Raw genomic sequence first — 25,418 nt, forward strand, 5'->3', positions numbered from 1 at the left:
TATACATTTTATAAACACTGTAGACACACATTGATATTTGTACAATGCAATATTTTTATTTAGTACCATGCAGAAATCACTGAAAAGTGCAATGTTTGGCAACAAAGCGTGGATGCTGTATTTTTGTACTGGTCACTGCCAGTCTGAAGAAGCACGAGGAAACCATGTGACCACTGAAGTGTGACAGTAGCGTATGCAAAAAAAAAAACACATCAACAAAGAATACGCAGATGGTCAAACCCAACTCAGGTGGTCATGTCTCGGGTGACAAATATTTCATATTTACTGACAGAATTGATGGATAAGTATGTTCCTTACACTAAAATATTATTTTAAATGCATTTCCAAAAGGCATCTCATCACACAACAGTGTCACATACCACCAGATGTGCTTTTCAAATCTGCTAAAAATGTCCATAACATATTGTTTATTTATTTTTCTTTAAAGCAATTAAAATTTTTGCACGTTAAATAACAGAGCATGGTAAATATACTGTGGCCCATTAAGAGCCAAATGATGTCTTGCATTGAATGCAGAGGTACAAAGTTTATTTTGGTGAATTGCATGAAACCTCAAGAACATATCTGAGTCACACCATGATTAAAGGAAAGAAACAAGAAATTATATTTTGTTTTAAAAAAAATGAAGCCATTTTTGACACCAGTGCAGTAAAAGATTTTTTAGAAAAGCATGCATGTCGTTAAAATAACCTCAAACATGGTCCCACTTTTATGCAAAATATAATTTCTTATATTTTTGTGGATATTAGGGTGCAATGTGACTTAGATACAATCTTGTGATATTCACCCAATTCTGAACTGTTCTTATAATTAAAAGTCTGTTCTTTAAAATTATTAAATTCAGTAGTACACCTAAAAATCCAAATGTAGTCTCATAAGCTAAGGCAGTGTATTAAGTTGTAATCAAAGACTATGATAAAATCTCAAATCCAAGTTACAACATATTATTAATATGTATACATACGCTTTAAAAGACCACTGGGTCTCTGGGCGTTCGACTCTTCAAATTAAAGTAAAGGTGTTGGGTTTGTAAAGATAGCAGCTTCATTAAAGACCACACCCATTTTCCCCAACAGATATTTAAATACAGTACAACTCTTTAAACATACATATGAAAATAAAATCAAACCAAATCACATAAACACCTACAGTAGTAAATGAAATCATCTTAAAAATGTTGGATTTTATGGCACTGGTGGTGTTATAGACAGTTCCATTGTTTGCTCCAAGTTGGTTCACAGTATCTTAAAACATTTCTAAAAATATATTTTTTGTACCACGGTACAGGTATGGTTACTGCACAGTGCTTTAAAGTAGCTCGTCCTCCCTGTGGATATAAAAATAAACAGATTATTAAAATGTATCTTATATGTGACCACAAAACCAGTAATAAGGATCTTTTTTTTAAATCAACTGAACAAACAAGCTTTCCATTAATGTATGGTTTGTTAGGATATGACAATATTTGGCGGAGATACAACTATTTGAAAATCTGAGGGTGTTTTTTTAGGAAATCGCCTTTGAAGTTGTCCAAATGAAGTTCTAAGCAACACATATTACTAATGATAAATACATTTTGAGATATTTATGGTACGTTATTAAATATCTTCATAGAACATGATCTTAACTTAAAGGTGCAGTGTGTAATTTTTAGAAGGATCTCTTGACAGAAATGCAAAATAATATACAAAACTATATTATCAGGGGTGTATAAAGACCTTTCATAATGAACCGTTATTCGTTTATTACCTTAAAATGAGACCTTTTTATCTACATACACTGAGGGTCCCCTTACATGGAAGCCTCCATTTTGTGTTGCCATTTTTCTACAGAAGCCCTTAACGAACAAACTTTTTTATGTTGTCTCCGACGATTACATGTTTGTCCGGTGCCGGCTACCATACCTTCTCTATGTGTTTCAAAAGTGAGGTGTGAGCAGTGGACTAAGCCGTTGGTTGCAATTCGCAACCTCGCCACTAGATGACGGTAAAATTTACACACTGCACCTTTAATATCCTAATGATTTCTGGGATTTAAAACTATAATTTTGACCCATACAATGTATTGTTGGCTATTGCTACAAATATACCTGTGCAACATATGACTGGTTTTGTGGTCCAGGGTCACATCAAATCTATCGAGGAGACATTATATCAGATTTGTTAAATACTTACACCATTGCTTAATAAACTGCAGTTACTCTTGTAAAGTCACCTAAAAAGCACAGAATTATGGAAAAATTTAAACAGAATTGCTTAAGGCGCAGAAAATTCCATACAGATGGGTAAAAAAAATGACCTGACTTCCATATATGGCATTGTAAGAATAAGCAGAAAGGGATTTGTCACGTGCATCACCTGTGGCAATGCTTGTACAGATGTGCAGATAAAATGAACTTCATCTCAGCACTCAAAACAGGTGCTTGGATACAGCCGGAGGATATTTTCATTTAAATGAAACATCCATTTGGTGTAATGGATATTTCGTTTATAGTTCATCTAATTTATATAGCAATTAAAAAGAAATAAAATTTGAAATATGATACAAGCGTACTTATGACACACTGATGGCGTGTTTCCCAGAATCCAAAGTTTGCTGGTTTATAATGCACAGACATCTTTTACTTAATGTTATCTTTAATATAACAGACTTATTATTGTTACACTTATGAATATTTCATACATCTATTAAACAACATTTCCTTGTTGTTAAGGTGTTCTTTGTTTGCAACCAGGATTACTCAAGCAAGTCAGGATTTTGTCGTTATGAAGCAGCAAACTAAAAGTACACATAGTGTATACTGCAATTATAATATATCTAAACAACAATCTAAATACTTCTTATATAAAATTCAACACAGATTAAAATGAAAATGTCTTGTAAAGTCACCAAGAAGTTCTTGTCCTGCTCCTGTGTGGGTCTCAGTCGTTCCTCCATCTTTAGCTCTTTGTCCAGCCGGTTCTCCAGGCCGTTTCTGTAAAATCCTCCAGCCTCCTGACCTGCGGCTCTACAAGACCAGAAAATGTTGACTGTTTTTAGTTTTAAGTTGTGTTTCAATTTAATCTCAGATTTGATCAATCTTAACTCTTTACCCGCCATTGACGGGTATCTTGGCAATTAAGAAAAAATAATTTGCATAAAAAATGTGTTCCTGATGAGGTTTTATGTTAATCTGTAATACCGCTGTATATCCACTAGATGGCGCACTTACCCAATAAAAAAAAAACTGAAGCAAATTAATTTACTTTTTTTTACACTAATTTTAAACAATGTGTATGTTTTGAGAATCGTTCTAAATCTGATCTCTATAAAAACTTTCTTTACAAAAATGCAATTATTTCAGATTTTTGGCAAAAAATAATATTCTCTTATTATTTAAGAGATTTTAATGAGAGAAAAAACTATAAATAGTTAAAACTGGAATGCATTTTGTGAAACTTTTTTGAAAATCACAAAAAATGCTGGCGGGAACTTGAATGAGTTAAACTGATGGTTCACCCAAAAAAGAAAATTCTGTCATCATTTACTCACCCTCATGCTGTTAGAAACCTGTATAATTTTTTTAAGGAATGTTTGTAACCAAAATGTTGAAAAGGATGAGTAAATGATGAAAGAATTTTCGTTTTTGGGTGAACTATCTTTTTAAATTGTTTAAGAGAAATAAAAATAGAAACAAATAATTGTTAAAATCCAGTAAGCATAGAGCTGTAAAAGTAATGTAGATGGTATAGGTAAAATAATCTGAATTTGAGTAATTTGATGAGAAATGTTTGAGGCGCAATATATATATATATATATATATATATATATATATATATATATATATATATATATATATATATATATATATATATATATATATATATATATATATATATATATATATATATATATATATATATATATATATATATATATATATATATATATATATATATATATTGCGCCTCAAACATTTCTATATATATATATATATATATATATATATATATATATATATATATATATATATGAAGAGTTTTGTTGCAAAACGAGATAACCACCGTTTTTTTAATTGTTCAGAAATCAAATTTTTTGGTTGTACATTCCAATTAATTTCAATTGAACTGCAGTTGGTTTGTTTTAATTTAAAGCTTCATAACTTAAAAAATACAGCTAAGTAGCATCATAAAACAAAATAATAACATAATAACATAATAATAAACATGTTTTGTCAAAAATGTAAAAAAACGGATTTATCTCGTTTTGCAACGAAACTCTTCATATATATATATATATATATATATATATATATATATATATATATATATATATATATATATATATATATATATATATATATATTCATTTCAGATTTTTTCATTTATATATAAAAACATTTATTTATATATAATATATAAAAAAATAAAAAAATATATACACATGTAAATGTATCTTAAATACATACATGAATGTGTGTGTATTTATATATACATAATAATTACACACACTCATACAGTATATTATGCCAAAAATCAGTATTATTTTGTATGTGATTCATTGCGATTAATCTTTGCCCAGCACTATATATAACCAAAATGTCACTTACGTCCTTCTGATTCTCACTCCTCGATATTGAAATCTTTCAATAATATTGACTTTGGAAGGCAGACTTGGCAAATCTGAGCTCAGTAAAATCTATGTGAAACTCTTATAGAGACATTTGTAAGATTTCTGAATCTTTTTCTCAGGAGACACATCTAAGATGCAGGAAACTTATTTGCAATTCTTTAATTCTCATTGATGTCTAAGAGAAATCATTGGGATATTAAAGAGACTGATTTTTCAATATAAAATTATCACTTTGTCATCCAATAAAAAAAACATTTCATATCTCCAGATCATATCTTTTCGAACATCATCTATCAGTTTTATTAATTTATATACAGCAGTAGCTATACACAGGTCAAACATTCTTATGCAAAAATAAATTTTTTTGTTACCCTATTCTAGAGGAACCGGTCTGTGGATGAAAAACGTCTGCCATCTGGAATGTGAGGTCAGAGATGCTGTCTGTGTCACTCCCTACTTCTGATGGGACAACATTGATGGGAATATAAATAATGAACCAAATTTAAAAAGAAAGACTGCATTAGGAATTTGTAAAAGAAGTATTATTAAGGTTTGAATAATTTATTGTATGTTTATTACATCCAAATCCAATCTATTATTACCTGAGTTAAGTTCTTTAACCAGAGAAGACATTGTATTGGTTATGGAGTCTGCAGCTAGCAGAAGATCATTCCTTAAGTTCCTTCTAGAGCCTTGCAATAAGAAACACATTTATTAGCATTGCAGTTTTGCTTTATGGGCAAGTGCAGATCATTTCGACTCTGGGTTGATATCTGTACCGTTCCAATGGATGTATTATATAATAGAAGAGCAATGTGTTTCCATGGTTACCCTGAGCAAAAGCCTGTTGCACTTCTCCTCCCAGGCCCATGAGCGAGTCCTGAGGTGTCTGACTGGGCGTGGTATTGCCGGATGTTGACTGGACCGGCATAGGGATGGGTGTGGTACTGCCGGATGCTGAATGGATGGATGTGTTGGCCGTGTGGCTGGGGGAGGAGCGAGGGGAGGAGCCAGTACCTTGGGTCTAGGAAATACATAGTAATACATTTTGAATGATTTATTTAGCATTCACTCGTAATTAAAAATGTGTTATCACAATTGCATTCCAAAATTACGCATACATTAAATGTAAGCAATGCTTGCCCTTGTAAAACTTACTGTCATGTTGTTAGGAGGATGTTTACTGGCTTATTCCATATTTTTATGCTATTTTGGTCAGTGCTTGGGATTTTTATGCACATTTTATTAACCGTCATGCAAATCCAAGCATGCTCAAGATTAAAAATTTAAATAACAGTAACTGTGATGCTTCAAATAACACAACACGCATGTGCTTTAATCACAAAACCAAGAAGAGAAAACATTTAGTTTCACAGCACACAAACATAAAACGCAGAAGCAAAATTGGACAACGGTCAAAGGATTATTGACAGTAAATTATGTGCACGCTACAGTAAATCCACATCAACTTTAGTTTAATTTTGGGTTAGAACAAAGACCCAGTTTATTAATGCATCTTAACACAAAGCTGTACTGTAGATCCAATGACTCACGGTGCGCTTCAGCTCCTCGTCCTGTAGAGGGAGCACTTCAACTTATTAATAGAAAAACACTGAAGTTAAAGGGATAGTTCACCCAAAAATAAAAATCACCCCTTTCTTGATATATATAAAATTATCTTTGTTCAGATGAACACATTCTAAGTTATATTACAAAATGTCCTGGCTGTTTCCAGCTTTATAATGGTAGTAAATGGTGCTTTTGAATTTGAGGTCCAAAAAGTCCATCCATCCTTTCCATTTACTATTTCTTGGTATTTGTTCAAGTAAAATGATAAATTTTGTTTCATTTTGTCATTTACCGACAACATGTGTGCCAAATTCCTAATAAAAATTATGTTTTATATTTGCATTTATTTACTGAAAATTGAAATAGGGGAAACATGGTCAAAATAAAATAAATAAATAAAGAGAAAACTAATTCAAATATATTTCTCAAAAACAAAATACTAATGGTTTTACATGTACTTGTAAAAAAAAATGTAATATGTAATATTTTTGGAAAACTCCGGATTTTTAGTCACATCTTTCATGGGTCTTGTCATGCTCTCAGTCTTTTACATTTGTTGTTGCGTGACTTTATGTCACTCCCGACAGGTGCGTCATGCACCAATTTTTTTAAAGGGGGCACAGTGTGCACAGCTCACAGAAATTTGTGCGTACACAGACATCAAACTAACTAAATATTATAGAGTCTTTTCCATGGCACCTACATTTCTAATCTGAACACCCCTGCTTTCATGCAAAAACCTCCAAAATAAAAGTGTTGACTAACTTTCATATCAAACACTATTTAATCGGAATAATGACATATTGGTATAATATTTATATCTGAAACGGCATGTTTTATTTATTTACGTTTTTAATAAATGACTTGTTTAATTGTGTCATTAATGCATTTTGCACAACAACTGCATTATCCTATAAAATTTATGTAATTTTAAATCCATTAACTATATAAACAACGAAAATAACATAAGCTATAGCCAAGTGATTGAGTTTAATGTTCATTAATGATTTTAAAAATTTGTAGATAAAATTATTAGAAGAACGCATTATTGCATCAAATTTGACCTCATATGTGAACATGTGTGATTCCGCGCCCCCGTGAACTCTGGCGAACTTTGGTGTTGTACCAAGAGGAATCTAGAAATCTCTACTAATATAACGTCGAGACTGTCAGATTTTAAAGCATACATTTTCTACAGAGAAGGTTAACAGCACATTACCGTACTGGGGTTTGGAAATGTTGTAAGCGTTTCTTACACGTAGTAATTCCTCAAATAGCAAAATGCATCAGCAACAGCAAAGAGCCCGTGAGCTCGCTCAGACGCTAATGACGTCTGCGACTGCGCTGTCTGCAGCGCTTGCCGCCAGAATAAAGTAAAGTAATGTAACACGATCAAAACGGCGAAAATCAACCAAAACTGACAAGGATGCAGCGCAGAATTGATAATATTGTGCATATTAAACAGATTAAAAGACAAATAACAGATTAATGGACGCTTCTTTGATTTTGAGGTTGCATGCAAAATCCATTTGTGGGCATGTGCCCCCTCAGGTTGAATGGGCATGACACCTCTGACTCCCGAGGTCTGTTTTTGTTGAAATTCAACACACACTGAAATGTCATTCAAATGTGACTGAAATGGTCACAATGCATCTAGAAATGACCTCATTTGTGAACATGTGTGACAAACTGGAGTTGCCTCTTAATTTTTTCTGCAGCTGTATATCTAGGATGGCTTGAGGGCAACTTAGTTTCTTGGGTGCAGTGTTTGAATTGAGGGGGGCTGAGGTGGGACCCTGAATAAAGCACAAAAATATAAATTGGAGGGTCCCCTGATTATTATTACAATTAAAATACTACATTCATTTAAAATACTCGTGCTTGGCTGCCACAATGCCATACTGTCCATTATTGGTCTAATCCAACCAAAAGATTTCTGTCTGAAGTAAACGTAAACTCTCAAGTGCGCCTCATGCTGTTTTCTGGAGGAATTGAAAGATTGTTAGATGAAGGGGTTGTGAGCACCAAGACGCCACTGAAAACGCCTGGACAAGGCCGAATGCCAGCTGTTTTTTTCAGCTAAGTGCCAGCTTTCTTCAGCTGAGCGTTGTGGTAGCTGTGATACTTGTCCCGCCCCTCCTCCACTGTAATTGGACAGTCGTGTGAGAACTGACATTGACGAGCGGAGCTTTTCACCCAAAGTTGAATATTTTTCAAACGCCGAGGGCCGGTTTTCAGCGCGGAAGAAAAGCGCTAGCTGCTGGCTTATTTAAAACGCCGAGCTTCCATTGGAAACAATTGAAAACATGCGCCGTCCGCGGCATAAAAGCTTTGGTGTGCACGCCCCCTTAGGTTTGTATAGGGCTTTTGAAAATTCTTCTCAAACTATTTTTTCAAACTACTTTGACGCGTAAAAATGGTAAGGGTTTGAGTTAAGGGTAATTTGGGGTTTCTTTAATTAAAATGTTGATTCAGGATCACATCTTACTTTGTGAAATCACTGCAACCCTGTAATGGCGGATGGGGGCTACAGGTGGGGCTTACCTAGGAGAACCCCCATAATTCGAACACAACGCTTGGGTGAACTATCCGTTTAACTCTTCTACATTATGAGATCACAGTTTCTGTGAATGTTGTTACCTTTAATAGCATCATGAGCTGCTCCAGTTGGACCATGAGTTCACGACGGCTCTCCTGTAGAGCCGACATTCTCTGTTCTAACTCCTCTTTTCTCTGCCTGAAACAGAAGACAAAGATAGTAAATGGTCTTTTTCTGTGGAGATCTACATAACATTTGGCCATAAATAATTGTACAAGTAATTGTTACAAGTGTTAAACTAAGGTGAGATTAAGATTTAGCCTGAGGCTTATTTTAACATCTACCATATACTTGGCTCATATCTCTATACAGTTCGACTGGCTGTTGTGCACATACAGGAAGCAATGGGTTTTGTAAATTGCTTCTCAAGAGCTTTCATTCATACACGAGACGAGCAGCGATCGGGTTACATTCACTTTCAATGCAGTCTATCGAGTGGCCATCAGTGTCTGTTGTTCAGCGCAGCTCATCGGGTTTCACTTCATTGTCCGTTGTGTGTGACTGTGTTTACCTGAGCAGTCTCAGTTCAGCCAGTAATGTTGGGTTTTGTTGGTTTTTGTCTAATGGAGGCTGAGAAGCTTCCTCATGCTGTTGTTTCAAGCGCTGTATCTCCTGCAAGATCTCTCTGCAAACACACAATTTAACATTTTCAATGTTTTTGGAAACATCCAAATTCGGCATGCAATATAACAAAAGAGACCACTTACTTGTTCTTGCTCTCTAGCTCGGCGATAAGTTGTCTCTGCTGTTTGTTTGTATCCAAACACAAGGAGATATCTGACGGTACTCTGCTCCTCTGTTTATAAAAAAGTTGGCGAGTTAGAGATTGTGTCACATTTATGCAATTGGTAGACACTTTTATCAAAACTGACTTACAGGGCATTCAAGATGGACATTTTAAAGGGGACATTTCAAATTTTTTAAGATGTCAAATAAATCTTTGGTGTCCCCAGAGTATGTATTTGAAGTTTTAGGTCCAAATATCATATAGATAATTTATTATAACATGTTAAAATTGACACTTTGTAGGTGTGAATAAAAATGTGCCGTTTTGGGGTGTGTCCTTTAAAATGCAAATGAGCTGATCTCTGCACTAAATGGCAGTGCAGTGGTTGGATAGTGCAGATTAAGGGGCGGGATTATCCCCTTCTGACATCAAAACGAGAGCCAAATTTCAAAGACCTATTTTTTACATGCTTGCAAAGAATGGTTTACCAAAACTAAGTTACTGGGTTGATCTTTTACACATTTTTTTAGGATAATAAAAGCAACGGGGACCCAATTAAAGCACTAAAACATGGAAAAAGTCAAATTGTCATGATATGTCCCTTTTAACAGTATTTGTTACCTGGGAATCGAACCCACAACCTTTACAAATTAAGCTAAATTGAAGTCGTGTCTGCACATTAAATTTGGCGAACCTTTATTCACCTTTACACTTGTATTTTAGTCATTGCATATCAATAATCAATAAAAATCGAATGATCGTTTTGATAAGCGTTCTGATTGGCTCGCTTACCGACGCAACTCCATCAGTAGCCAATCGGGAGGCGTAACGGGCGATAAGGCAGTGCTCCTCATCTTGGTTTTTACTGCTCTCCTGAAAACTGTCAATCAAAGAAAAAAGGTGGAGCAAATAAGTCATCTAGGCCATATGCACAGAAGCATTTAGTGTTTACTCCAAACATAGGGTCAGTAACATGTTTGTTTGTTTGTGTGTGCATGTGACTCTGTATTTTAAAAAACACTAAAAATTTACTGGCAAGACACAAATTAGATACATTTATGTTGGCATTATCTATTAACTCTTTCCCTGCCAGTGTTTTTAAAGAAAGTTGCCAGCCAGTGCCAGCATTTTTTATGATTTTCACAAAAGTTTAATGCCTTCCAGAAAATTTTCTTCTTATATAAACATACAACATGTCAAATAAAAAAACAGACCCTCTGCTTTCAAACAAAAAAAGCATTTCATCCTTTTCTTTTTTTATCACCAAATATGGATAGGTTTCTTTAAAAAACTACAAATTTTTGGACTTTTGTTAGAGATCAGATTCACAATGATGATCAAAACATACACAGAGTTTTTACTGTTTTTGGATCAGTCACATTTATGCACATTTCTGTGTTTTATAAGTTGGGTTAGAGGGCCACCTACTAGATAACAGTGGAAATATGGATAGGCGTAAAAACTCGTCATTGGCAGGGACGCGTTTTTCTTAATTGACAAGATAACTCATTAATGGTGAGGAAAGAGTTAAGTGGGGGTTATTGACGTTTTGAACTATTGCTCGCTGCAATGATAGTAAAATGTTATATCACTGTTACATAATGTATAATAATTACATTGCTTAAATAAAAACAAAGCTTATTCAGTTAGCAAGCTACAAACGTTTCTGCAAAAGCATTGATACCGGTACAGTCACCATCCCATATCGGGTGTCAGTCAAAAAACTCAAAATAAAAAATTATATTAGGGACTACTAAAAAACTACATGACTTCTAAAGTACCTAAATATTAAAGGGGTCATATGATGTTGATAAAAAGAACATTATTTTGTGCATTTGGTGTAATGCAATGCGTTTACGCAGTTTATTTTTCGTACATTATTCCTGCTCCTCTAAGCCCCACCTTTCTAAAACGCGTAACTTTTTTTTGTAGAAAATGTTTTTTTGAGATTTTACCAAATATAAAAAAAAACTTTCCCCCAGGCAGGATAAAAAAAATACAATAAATAAAAATTAAATAAATAAAGTACAGATCAATAATAAATACAATTAAATAAACCACATCTTACATTCTATAATTTCACACATCCAAAGCTTCTTCAATATCTTCATTTTTAACAAAATCTAGGAATATCCTCCATATATCAAAAAATTCAGAGGGTTTCTTTCTTCTTACATAAGTAAGTTTTTCAAGAGCAAAACGCATAACTTTTTCAAAAGCTCGTTGTTCTGAAAAGCACGTTGTGCTCTGATTGGCCAGCTATCCGATGTATTGTGACTGGCTGAATACCTCATGGGTGTGACGGAAATGTTACGGCTCTTAACATATTTGGAATATCAATTTGCGACAGTAAATTACATACAAAGTTAATGCAAAGACACGAATCGACATTAACTCGTTTAGGGCGATGCAAATCGGGCGGCGCACCAACAGCTTTTAACACTCCAAACACAAAGGAAAACATGAAATCACATCATATGACCCCTTTAAAAATATATATTTTTTGACAACATGTGATCCTTTGTGTTGCATGCTGGGTATTATCAGACTGAGATGGTGACCCTTAATCTATACAAACAGATTAAATGGATAGTTCACCCGAAAACGAAAATTATGTCATTATTTACTCACCTTCATGTTGTTACAAACCTAAACCAAACCGTTTTGGAGCACCTTTGCCTTTTATAGTATTGTTTTCCTACTATGGAAGTTCATGGTGCTCCTGCTTCCTTAAAAATATCTTCTTTTGTGTTCAGCAGAACAAAGAAATGTTTACAGGTTTGTAACAAATTGAGGGTGTTTAAATGACGACAGATGATCCCTTTAAGGTGAAAAGTGCCACAGCAATCTGACACTGACCATGAGGACTTCTTTTCAAGTAGATTCACATAAACTCTGATAAGTAAGTGCTCATCCTCGAGCCTATCGGCAATATCGAGGCTGTATCGAACCCTGAAACCATGTTTCAGAAACACAGACGTCATCATAGAAAGAGGTACGTAAAAATACTGATGTTCAACAAAATCAGCATCCTGTGGTTATCATGTGAAGACTGACCAGTAATGCAGTGTACTTTAAAAATCTTACTTCACTGTAGTGTACTGAATATCATACTGAATTTTAACATTTCATGTTTTGTCTTTTACACTACTTGTAAACAAAAAGCATAAACATAATAAATGTCGACTTACCCCTTTCCTTTCAAAAGATCCGGGGTTGTCTGAGAATACAGTCTCTTTTGTTTAGCCTCATCGTGAGCACCTCTAAAACATCATCCATTATTAATAAGCAAAAGCGAACATGTGTAAGAAACACCATCAAGTGATTTAAAAAAGTGTTTATGCTAACAAGCCTGTAGGACTACATGAACCCATTAACAAGCATGCAAAACACAAACTATAAGCCTTTATTGAATAGACACAATATTGTTTTATGCTCGTATCAAACATCAAGAGAGGGTGATCTGAAAATGTATAGTTCTGGCCATATAAGTATTTTTCATCACCCTAAAACTGAATTTTGCATTATAAAAAAAATATATCATGTTTGCCACTCACTGTTTATTTCAACAGGACGTTTACATATTATAACTTTGGTTTAAATCTCATATATCCAATATATATATAAAAAAAAAAATATATATATATATATATATATATATATATATATATTTTTTTTGGGGGGGGTATATGTGATTTAAACATATATATATATATATATATATTTAAAGTTTACTTTTAAAGGATTAGTCAATTTTCTTAAAAAAAAATCCAGATAATTTACTCACCACCACGTCATCCAAAATGCCGATGTCCCTCCCTGATCAGTCAAGAAGAAACTACGTTTCTTGAGGAAAACACTCCAGGATCCGTCTCATTCTAATGGGCTTTAATGGACCACAACACTCAACAGTTTTAATGCAGTTTAAAATTGCAGTTTCAAAGAACTCTAAAAGATCCCAAACGAGCATAAGGGTCTTATCTAGCGAAACGATTGTAATTTTTGACAAGAAAAATAAGAAATATGCACTTTTAAACCACAACTTCTCATCTTTCTCTGGCTGTGTGACGTGTCAGCGTGACCTCACGTAATTGCGTAATGATGTCGAAAGGTCACATGTTACATATATGAAACGCACAATAAACTGTCACAAAGACATTAATTAGTATCATTCAACATACAACAACGTCGGAACGTTCCTCTTTCTCCACACTTGTAAACACTGGGGCATAGTTTTGCATGTCATCCGTGACCTCTTGACGTGATGACGTATTACGTGAGGCCGCGCTGGCGCGTCACACAGCCAGAGAAAGACTAGAAGTTGTGGTTTAAAAGTGCATATTTTTTATTTTTCTTGCCAAAAATGACAATCGTTTCGCTTAATAATACCCTCGTTTAGAGTCATTTGAAACTGCAATTTTAAACTGCATTAAAACTGTTAAGTGTTGGGGTTCATTAAAGTCCGTTAAAATGAGAAAAATCCTGGAATGAAACTTATTTTCTTCTCAACTGAACAAAGAAAGACATCAACATTTTGGATGACATGGTGGTAAGTAAATGATCTGGATTTATTTTTTTTAAGAAAATTGACTAATCCTTTCATTTAAATCATGCATCATGGTCAGCTATTGGTAACCTTGTTTACAGTATCTGGTTGCATTTGGCCCTCGCTAAATGTACATTTTGGCCGCTTTTTGTGTGTAAGCATTCATTATTTGGCTGAATGTCTGTGTTACAGCATTGTACTCACGTTTTACTGGAGTACGGGTTTCCTGAGGAAGGCATGGTGTGAGAAAGCATGAACTCATTTCCACTGGTCATCGGTCGAGGAGGCCTTAAGACAATTTTGCGTGTTATCATCACAATACTTATGCAATGTGTATGAGTGTGTGGCTCTCTTATTACTGCATAGATGAATTTATGAATGTACCGACTGATATACCGAGAATTCAGGTTGGCTAATTCATATTAGGTGAATGGTACAAAAACTTAAGATTATTAGAAAAAAAATTATGAAACCCCACGCATAACCCCAACAAGGTGAAAGTAAATCATACAAAAATGTACGAATGTGACTTTACGAATTAATACCAGTTAGTCATCTTGTTAAATACATAAGAATTGCCATGAGATTGTGTTGGAGTGTATGAGCATTATATAAATATATGAGTCTAATATCACAGGAAGTCGTATGTATTTTACGAGTCGGCTAATTGGTATAAAGTACATCGTATAAAAACTTATGATTATTAGAAAAAACAATAATGAAAGATGTGAGATTGTGTTGGCGTGTATGAGCATATATGAGTGTGTATCTGTGCATGTATTTAAAATTTTGGGCATCAAATTATTAATAATCATATAATTAGCACATACTCTTAATTGTGCTACTTACCATGTGTCCCTGTTCGTAGCATAAAACAAAAACAAGGCAGGAAACTGTTACCATGCACAATTTGTTACATCAAAAATCATCAATGGACAAACTCATTTTAAACTATTCATGAACTCTATCTGAAAGCTTAATCAGAATAACGTTTGAGGCTGTTTGTTTAACGTACACGACATGGGTGAGGTTGAGCGGTTTCTCAGGGGCTTCGGAGAACATTGGGTAAGGAGGATCTCGATTGGTCGCACAGCTCAGAGACTTGCTGAGAGCATCCGACAACTTCTTAGCTGGAGATTTCTGGAGAAAAAAAGATCTGTTTTAAAGCAAATATCTATAAAAACCCAAATTAATGTTTAAAGAATATGTTTAAATGATTTTCATTGCTATATGCTGTAAATACCAACGTTTGACCTACTAGTATGCAGACAGGTTTGAAAATAGATAATGCTCATTTTTTTATGCACATCTCATTTGCCATTATTAAATTGATTTGTGAATATACAGGCATCATATTGGCCACAAGCCACTCTGCTCTCTAGATTTGATTATTATATTGACAACTACGAGAAATATTGATTTCTTGTACACTGTAAAAACTTCATCATAAGTAATACTAAAGGGTAGAAAATGCTCTGTATAAAATAAAATGAAACCGTTTTAATATCAGAGGTGTTAAGTTTGAGCCAGCATGAGGATAGAACCACAATGTGACAACATTTGACGTAAATTGGAAAAGGTTAAAAATGAGTAAAAAGCTGTTACTCAACACTTACTCAAAGTTAGGCTAACTTACCCATGACATATACTCCTTCATCTGGTGCTGGTTGCTATGGCTGCCTGAGGCATGGCCTCTCCAGAAACACTCTTGACAGAGTTGGTAATTATCGCATTTTTGGCAACGATAACGAAATCCCATCATGCTCTGGCTGTGACAGTAGGAACACTCAACTGGATGGAAGACTAGATAGAACAGAGAACAGGAGAGGAGAAAGAAGAGGAAAGGAGGAGAAAAGGCGAGGAAGAGGAACAGAGAAGAGGTAAACAGAACCGAGGAGAGAAGAACAGAGGGGAGGAGAGGTTAGGAGAAGAAAACAGAGAAAAGGAGAACAAAAGAGAGGTTAACAGAGACGGGAACAGAGGAGATGTTAGGAGAGAAAAACATAGGAGAGCAAAAAAGGGGAAGAGAGGAGAAGAGAGGAAAACAGATAAGAGGAGAAAGAGGAGGAAAGGAGGAGAACAGAAAAAGAGGAGAACAGAGGAGATGTGAGCAGAGGAAGAAGAAAACAAAGAAAGAAAAGAACGGAGTAGTTGAGAGCAGATAGGAGGAGAAGAGAGGAAAACAGATAAGGAGAGAAAGGGGAAGAAGCGAGAAATAGAGGAGAATAGAGGTTAGGAGAGGTTAGTAGAGGAGAACAGAGGAAAGGAGCAAAGATAAGAGAAGATAACAACATATGAGAGGAGAACAGAGAGGAGATGAACAGAGGAGATTAAAAACAGAGGGTGGGGAAACGTTAGGAGAGGAGAACAGAGAGAAGGGTGACAGATGAGAGATGAAAGAGGAGGAAAGGAGGAGAATAGAAAAGAGGAGAACATAGAAGAGGAGAACAAAGGATATGTGAACAGAGGAAGAAGAAAACAGAGGAAGAAGAGAACAGAGGAAGAGGAGAACAAAGGGGAGGAAAGGTTAAGAGAGAAGAACAGATAAGAGGAAAACAGAGGAGAGGTGAACAGAGAGAGGAACAGAGGGGAGGAGAGGAGAACCGAGGAAAGTAGAACAGAGGAGAGGAGAACAGAGAGGAGATGAACAGAGAGGACAATAGAGGAGATGAGAGCAGATGGGAAGAGAGGAGAACAGAGGAAAACAGATAAGGGGAGAAAGAGGAGGAAAAGAGAAAAGAGGAGAGCAAATGAAGAGGAGTATAGAGGTTAGTAGAGGAGAACAGAGGAAAGGAGCAAAGATAAGAGAAGATAACAACATATGAGATGAGAACAGAGGGGAGGAAACGTTAGGAGAGGAGAACAGAGAGAAGGGTGACAGATGAGAGGAGAAGAGAGGACAACAGATAGGAGGAGAAAGAGGAGGAAAGGAGGAGAACAGAAAAAGAGGAGAACAGAGGAAAGGAGAACCGAGGAGAGGTTAGAAGAGGAGAAAGAAGAACAGAGAAGAGGAGTACAGATGAGAGGAGAAAGAAGAGGAAAGGAGGAGAGGAGAAAAGATGAGAAACAGGGGAGAGGTAAACAGAGCAGAGAGGAATAGAGAAGAGGAGAGCAGAGGGGAGGTTAGGAGAAGAGAACAGAAAAAAGGAGAACAGAGGAGAGGTTATAAGAGAGGGGAACAGATGAGATGTTAGGAGAGTAGAACAGAAAAGAAGAAGAGAGGTGAAGAGAGGAAAACAGATAAGAGGAGAAAGAGGAGGAAAGGAGGAGAAAAGAAAAGAGGAGAACCGAGGAAAGGAGAACAGAGGATATGTGAACAGAGGAAGAAGAGAACATAGGAAAAGGAAAACAAAGGGGAGGAAAGGTTAGGAGAGAAGAACAGATAAGAGGAAAACAGAGGGCAGGTGAACAGAGAGGGGAACAGAGGGGAGGAGAGGAGAAGAGAGGAATGGAGAACAGGGGAGGGGAGATCAGAGAGGACAATAGAGGAGATGAGAGCAGATGGGAGGAGAAGAGAGAAAAACAGATAAGGGGAGAAAGAGGAGGAAAAGAGAAAAGAGGAGAACAAATGAAGAGGAGTATAGAGGTTATGAGAGGAGAACAGAGGAAAGGAGCAGAGATGAGAGAAGATAAGAACAAATGAAAGGAGAACAAAGGGGAGGAAACGTTAGGAGAGGAGAACAGAGTGGAAGAGAACAGATGAGAGGAGAAGAGAGGACAACAGATAGGAGGAAAAAGAGGAGAAAAGAAAAGAGGAGAACAGAGGAAGGAAAACAGAGGAGAGGTTAAAAGAGGAGAACAAAGGAAAGAAGAACGAAGAGGAGGAGAACAGATGAGAGGAGAACAGAGGGGAGGAAACATTAGAAGAGGAGAACAGAGGGGAGGAGGACAGATGAGAGGAGACGAGAGGAAAACAGATAAGAGGAGAAAGAGGAGGAAAGGAGGAGGAAAGAAATGTGGAGAACAGAGGAAGAGGAGAACAGAGGAGAGGAGAACAGAGTAAAGGAGAACAGAGAAACAAAGAACATAGAGGAGAGAGGAAAAAAGAAGGACAGAGGAGAGTGATTCATTTAGTTTGTGAATGATAGTAGAAAGTACAAACATATGAAAAATCCATTAATAATGAAAAACATGTTCAAAACTAACCGTTCTCAACATTTGCCAGTCGATGCATCAGCGGTAACCAAACCAGACACTGAGGAGGAGGATCTGACATGAATGTGTCAAGAAACACATTGAGCGAGACCTTCTTCTGTTAAGAGTCAGCGGTTAATAAACAAATGAGTCATATATGTTCAGCACATTTGTATAGTCGGAAAAAAAACTAAAATGAATAAACTTAGTTACCGTTGTAAAGCATACGATCAATGAAGCTTCCTGAAAAAATTCACAAACCTCTTGCAGAAAACAGGTTCTCGTAGACTGCTCAGTGTAACCAAACGACGGTCCCTCAAAAACCGTCACGGGCAGTTTAAGCACCTCTCTCAGAAACTGATCGAACTGTGTGTATATCAATACTCCATTCGAGTCTGATATCTGTGAAAAAATATCTGGAAAAAAATATAGATCATAGTCATTATATATGCTCACTTAAATTCAGGGAACTTTTTGTTAATGCAGGTAATCCAGAAACATCTCTCAAATATCTACAAATGATTAGTACTTTGTCAAACATATAAACCTTTAGCATAACGCTTCATTATGACAAGTGCTTCACAAGAAATGAGGCACAAAGTTTTATACAGACAAGGTCATGATGCCTTGTGGTTAACAGTGACTTTCAAGTAATGACAACCGCTGTGACCTTTAAAATGAAGATAAAACGATGTTCATATAAGTGTTCATTAATCAGCATCATACCACTGACTGAACACACATCAGTTCAAAGGCAAATCCGAGGTGAAACTTACATCTCAGTTTATCCAAAATCTTTCCGCCACAGAGGGCGGCCAGGGCCGTCTTCACGACAAAAACCGAGATTTTTCCCACACCATCCCTAAAATAGAGACATCTATCACCAACCCCTTATATATGATCACATACTATACTGAACGTTACACATGCAGTTGAATGTAAAACAAATTTAAGTCAGTTTACGTGAAGCCTAAAAAGTTTTGGAGTATCTACATTATATTAAAGCAACACTATGTAGTTTCCATGTAAAAATGACTTACAGCTCCCCCATGTGGTTGAAAAGCGCAACAGTGCCTGGTATCAGACACTCTTCTGCAGGCAGGGGGAGGAGCGGGGCTGTGTGCTCTACCCTCCACTGCCACTTTCAGAGTGTGCTTGTAGCAGCTAGGAGGCTGCTCAGGTTGCAGCAACAGTACAATTTGTCCAGTTCTATCACTGAAATAATTTTAGAGACATTATTTAAAGGTAAAAAAACTACATAGTGTTGCTTTAAATACCCATCAAAAAACAAAAAAGTCAGATGTATAGTAACTCTTGATCTTCCGGGTCGTATGCTGCTAACAGAAAGTTGAGGAGAAATGAGATGGACTGGTCCACGTTGATCTGATGGGTTGTGGGTAAGCGTTTGTTCAGCTGGTAAAAGATGGTGGAGAGTATTGCTTGCAGGTGTGATACAGAAAACTCTGTGCTGAGGTCCATGGTGTTGAGTCTGTTTTCCCGAAACACCTCGATAATATTCCAGATATCCACCAAATGCACTGCAGGAAGGTGTGTTCATGAAGATTAATGGCCTAATAAAGCTACAATAAAGGTAAAAATAAGCATTGTAAATGCAATAACAACACTCGTACTTACAATTGCACCTCTTCTGAATAAATCTCAGCTTGCAGGCTGTCCTGTATGTGGACAATCTGATGGAGTCCAGATCCAGTGCACCTGTAAAACAAAAAACAACTTAGAAGAAGCTTCGGGAAGCTTTGCTGGTCTAAGCTGGTCTCCCAGACTATCCATGCTTGTTTTCTGATGAAAGCGACACTTGTGCAGGCATTTTTTCACCCATTTTAAGAACGATTAGTTTGACTGCATCCTTTTATCAGCATCATGTTAGTTTGAGTCTGGACTGATATAGTGAAATATGATACATACGCATTTCAGCAAACAGTTGTCTTCTATCAGCCATGATGCTGCTGTTACCGCCCGACTCCTCGATCATTCTACAAAACATCACACAAAGAGAAAACAAAGGGATAATGTCACAAACACACACAGAGATCGAGATGAAACAACATATCACTTCTTTTTATGGGCTTTTCCCCCGGAAAAACACACCCACATGTCATTCAGCGGGTGAGCAGGAACCGAGGACGCGACAGCTTTTTATATAAAACTCAACAATGGCACGAAAGAAAAAGTGTGTTTTTGGATATAAGGAGAAGAAAGCCAGCTTTATGGAAACAATGGATATAGTTTGTTTATCCTGAGTTTTGCATGTGTGTTTGTTTAACGCTGGATTTCATTGAAAAGTCCCAATCGGGTCATGAGTTACATGTGGTAAGTAGGACTTCTGTGTTATGTTGGAAATAGGAGCTTAAGTGCATATTATATAAACGGCACGAACATGTGAATCATAAGTTATCCAGTCAGTGTTGTATAAAGTGTTGACTCTTGACTCGCTCCTCCCACAGTTCGTAACTCCTCCTTCTGAATTTTTTCGTACGTTATTGGAAAGAATCGGTAAAGCAGATCTGTCTTTTATAAATCTGATAAAACTAAAGACTCTTTGGAGATATGAAGGATGTAATACTACTCTTTACAGTAGGTACTCCAGATTAACATCAGATAAGCAGAAACAACTTGTGTTATGGATACAGTACAGTATACAAAAAAAAATCACCTGCAAATTTAAAGAGCATTCAAATCTCTTTTAAAGCCCATACTATCTTGTCACTACCCACTACTTCTCGTGCGCTACATCCTACCTAGGTGTGTGATGGATCACAAAACTTATGGTTTTTGAAGTACGGATCGGATCATTTTTCGGATTAGCAAAAAAGGAGTGGGAAAAATGTAATAAGAACAAAAAAGAAATTACAAACATTTATAAAAAAAAGAACAAAGTTCCACATTAAGTAAGGTCTAAAATTAGCATTAGGTAGACAAACCGAATCAAATGAATAATAACACTGCCTTTATTGTATAAATTAATTATTTTTTAGTGCTACAGAAGTGATTTTCTATTTGTCTAGGGTTGTATGATTTACATTAATGGCACAGACTTAAGTTGAGGTTACTGTCTCTTTAAGATAAGCACAGACCTCGTTTCTGCCTCTAACCTATACATACACCCAAGACATAAACAAATGTTTTTATTAGAAAACGTATCCTGTGGTATTTCGAGTTCATTATGTGTGTGTCCTGTCAAGAACAAAAAGATTTTATGTTCGCTTGCTTTTTGAAACGCGACTTTCCGTGTGTGCACTACACAGACGGAGGGCGAATTCCAAACAGCGCTTCAGGAAGAAAATGCAGAATAAACAGTCGCTCTAAATAAAGAGAACAGTGACGTTGTTTTTCAGTGCTCCATTCGCCAAGTGTATTTTAATCGAATATGAGACACAGTAGCGCAACTCTCTCTAAAGTTTAAGAGTTCTGATCTTTGAAGGGCATAGGGATGATCACGTATGATTGGAGCTGGACCGAACACATTTAAGCGCATGTGGGTCTGTGCGTACACAAAACTGTTCACTTTAGTCCCTTTTTCTGGTTACATTGTTAAAAATCACTTGAGTGTTAACATTTTCAAGCCTTTAAAACACATGCAAATAATAAACGTTCTATATTTTGCGTATTAATCCGCAAATCGCATGCGAGCCGAACCGTGGGGATCAACTGCGATCCGGTACACCACTAATCCTACGTCATACAGTAAGCTGAAAACGGCCTCTCTCGTTAACGTGCGTCGGTCATTACTGGTCGCTAGTTATTTTTGTTTGTTAAGTTTTAAATGTGGATATTTTTCTTACAAAATCGCATCGATTGCCCTCAGAAAGTCTTTATTAATCCCCTGGAGCCATGTGGATTACTTATGTAAAGGATTGGATGCACTTTTTAGGGCTTAAAATCCAAAGCACCATTTACTTCCACTACAAAGCAAGGAAGAGCCAGGACATTTTCAAATATAACTCTAACATAATGATAAGCATACACATCTAAGATGGCTTAAAGCGACACTAAAGACTTTTTTTACCTTAAAATAACGTTTCCAAAAAAGTTTCAGTGGTTTATCCACTGAAAACAGGGTGAACGGCACTTTCACATTCGCTTTGCAGCCCTCTATCGCCCAAAAAAAAAAACGCACTAAAGAAGTTTTCAACCGTCAAGTCGCGGTCCTGTACTTCGAGTGAAAACTACAAAAACTTGCTTTACGGCAGACCTACAATCCAATCAGAGCCAGCTTTGCTGCAGTAGACTAAATTATTTATGACAGTGGTAATGGACAATACCGCTTCCAACCTGTAGGGGGAGCAAAGAGCAAAAACTTTTTAGTGTTGCTTTAAAGGAACAGTATGTAGGATTGTGGCCAAAACTGGTATTGCAATCACAAAACTTGTGGCTAAAACTGGTACTGCAATCACACAACTGGTGGCCAATACACAAAATGACAACATAAACATCAGTTGAGGGCTGCAACTCCACTTTTTAAATGACAATATCCTGGCCGTAACACTGTTGTCAGTGATATTAATATTTGAAATGAAAATTATTTCTTAATGTCTAGTGACATATCAAGGCCATTTTATAATTAATTAATATAAATTTCTTACATACTGTTCCTTTAAGGGTGAGTATATCATGAGGTTATTTTTATTTTTGGGTGAACTATCCCTTTAACGGTCCACACATAACATTAAGGGGTGGTTTCCCGGACAGACTAAAACGCATGTGTGAGCTGCCTTAATTTAACTCTTTCACCGCCATTGAAGAGATATCTCGTCAATCAAGAGAAAACGCTTCCCTGCCAATGACGAGTATGCGCCCCGATAGTCCACACGGATGAGAACATCTTGTGTGACGATTCCATTATTGGACCTTTGTTGTTATATTACATCTATTTTGTTGGCTTTAAACTCACCAAGCTTGTACTCCTAAACAATTTTACTAATATATGATACAATATTAACATTAAAAATGTACAGCTTCTCAGTCTTTAGGGAATACAAGACTTTCTGAATGCTTCAGTTTCAAAAGGAAAGAAAACTGCACTTGTTCAGCAAGTTTACAAAAACTGTGATTATATTGATACAATGTGATCATTTATCTGTGACATCACATTAGTTATCTTTTATTTGTAGCACAGCTTTCCTGAACAGAATAAAGCAAATGTCTGAAGTAGACTTTACTGTGTGTTTATACAAACGGTGAATAAGAAACCTGCTACAGGGTTATACATTTCACCAAACTTGCTTTTAACCAAACTTAATCAGTTTTGAATGTCATTTTTGATAGTAAGTTTCTTCCTTAGCCTACCATCTAAATAACAATGCAACACAATTGTAGATATACCAACACAATACATTTTCTTTAAAAGAAAGCTAAACAAATACAAAATTACAGGTATGTATAAAAGACTTAGAAATTCAACCAATTTGATGATAAACTCAAGGTTCTCGCATAATTATAAAATTAAGTTTTTCTACTTGTTTTTAACTTGATATTTTAAGAAATATCAGGTTGATCTACTAAACCGAAAAGTTAATAACATTACTCTCTCAGTCTAAAACTTTCACAAAGCTTGTGATGCTCAATTAAGTTTAAGGAATGTGCAGTCACAATCCCGAGAGATCCAAGAGTTCCCAATGGCTGAAATAATAGTGAACTATACTGCGTCACCGTGACAACACAGGAACAAATGTCAAACTTGTGTAAAATACCCAGAATGCATTGCAAAAATTAAACGTCACTGATATCAACCTTGCTTTCTCATATCAAAGCTAAATCCAAACTACCACAGGGTGATTAAAGGTTAGACAGTATCGTGTTTTGGTTCGTATTAAACCAAATAAAGGGTATATAAATAAACAATTGCTATAAACATAAAATCAAGCATTCATTGAGTTATATAGCTACAGCAAAATCCGAGCCAAACAAACGAAAGAATCCAAACCAGATACCCTTCGGAGAGCACCATGGTCCTCTTCTTGCTAACCCAGTGACTGAAACGGGTCTGCTGCTCACTTTAATAAACGGTTTTGTCAGGTCCGACTTCACAACAAAAGCAGCCCATAGATATCTTAGCTGAAATTAGACCCCGTCATGATCCAGCATGTGTTGCCTCTATCTTTAACATCCAATAAGAGAGACTCACATTCCTGCCAGGCTTAGACGGCTCGCTTAGCTCCGGTTGCACCGTCTCCCGTCCCTCCACTGGGACGTCTGGTCCTGTAGGAAGGGGACTGTGTTTTTTTTTTGTTGCAGCCCGTGTGAAATTATTAGGGAAAATGATGAGGCTACGCTAGAACGGGTTACAAGAGAAGACTGTAATTCAAGCTCTCTAATGGGACATTTCTATAGAGATCCCATATTTCACAGAGTCTGTCTCCTCTCTCTCTTTCTCTCTCTCTCTTTATTGTGGCTCTGGGATCTCCAGCCTATAAATATCTTTTTGGACACTAGGTGCCATCCAGGCATTTTGAGTCCTATACTCCATTTATGTCACTCCCTTTGTGTGATTTATTTACTGTGGTATACCAGGTCGAACAAGAAATTGCGCTTTTGCATTCTGCTCCTTTGATAAATGCCCTTGACCATATAATATTTACACTACAGACCTGACCTAGAGGAGAAAGACACCGTAAAGCAGCTGTTCAGAGTATCTTCAAATAATTAGCACTGGATTACTTTCATCATACTGTCTGGGGGAGTAAATGATAGCTATGCTGCTGCATTTTTCCAAATCCACGTAATGCATCTATTTGAGATACGACACTCTTACATCTTAGGCTGATATGTAAAAAATATGATGTTGAACATTTACATTTATGCATTCGGCAGACGCTTTTATCCAAAGGTAATACCACAAGGTATACAGTGCATTACTTTATCAATGTGTGTTGTGTTCCCTGGGTTTGAACCTGTGATATTTTGCAGACAGAAATTATACATAAGACATATATATCCATTCCCCTCGCCAACAGATGTCTATACTAGTGAATCCCAAACTGGTCATGATCCAAAAATGGGTTGCATGTTTAGGTATGCTAATGTGGACATCCTAAGCTAAGAAAATACCGAGGTTTTTGTGCAAAGAAAAATACCTTATCTGCGGTTGTTTTGCATTTATCAAAAGTAATATACAAGTCAGGGCTGGCACACCACAGCTACAAAAACTAGACATTATGAGACTTTTACAAAGGTGAAATTTCAAGCAAACA

General features: G+C 36.2%; 1 protein-coding gene across 1 annotated transcript; it reads right to left on the reverse strand.

Moving 5' to 3' along the window:
• Positions 1–749: 749 nt before the first annotated feature.
• On the reverse strand, positions 750–24,311 carry dtna (dystrobrevin, alpha). Its single transcript, XM_073864199.1, has 23 exons — positions 24,159–24,311; positions 20,134–20,201; positions 19,843–19,923; positions 19,520–19,745; positions 18,984–19,069; positions 18,469–18,623; positions 18,220–18,325; positions 15,710–15,876; positions 15,089–15,213; positions 14,278–14,361; positions 12,719–12,790; positions 12,387–12,479; positions 10,320–10,407; positions 9,508–9,596; positions 9,312–9,425; positions 8,842–8,938; positions 6,186–6,206; positions 5,464–5,656; positions 5,235–5,324; positions 5,004–5,091; positions 2,911–3,028; positions 2,196–2,235; positions 750–1,348 (listed from the first exon to the last, which is right to left on the reverse strand). The coding sequence occupies exons 1-22, from the start codon at positions 24,173–24,175 to the stop codon at positions 2,218–2,220; spliced, it is 2,196 nt and encodes a 731-aa protein (XP_073720300.1). The 5' UTR covers positions 24,176–24,311; the 3' UTR covers positions 750–1,348; positions 2,196–2,217.
• Between the last annotated feature and the right edge of the window lie 1,107 nt (positions 24,312–25,418).

Source organism: Misgurnus anguillicaudatus, chromosome 25, assembly GCF_027580225.2.
Source record: "Misgurnus anguillicaudatus chromosome 25, ASM2758022v2, whole genome shotgun sequence".
NCBI lineage: Eukaryota > Metazoa > Chordata > Actinopteri > Cypriniformes > Cobitidae > Misgurnus > Misgurnus anguillicaudatus.

Coding starts and splice junctions, on each gene's coding strand:
- dtna (XM_073864199.1), bottom strand. Junction 18,624..18,983: donor GATTTTGGATAAACTGAGAT/GTAAGTTTCACC, acceptor ATTTTTTTCCAG/ATATTTTTTCACAGATATCA. Junction 3,029..5,003: donor ACCGGTTCCTCTAGAATAGG/GTAACAAAAAAA, acceptor CTGGTCTTGTAG/AGCCGCAGGTCAGGAGGCTG.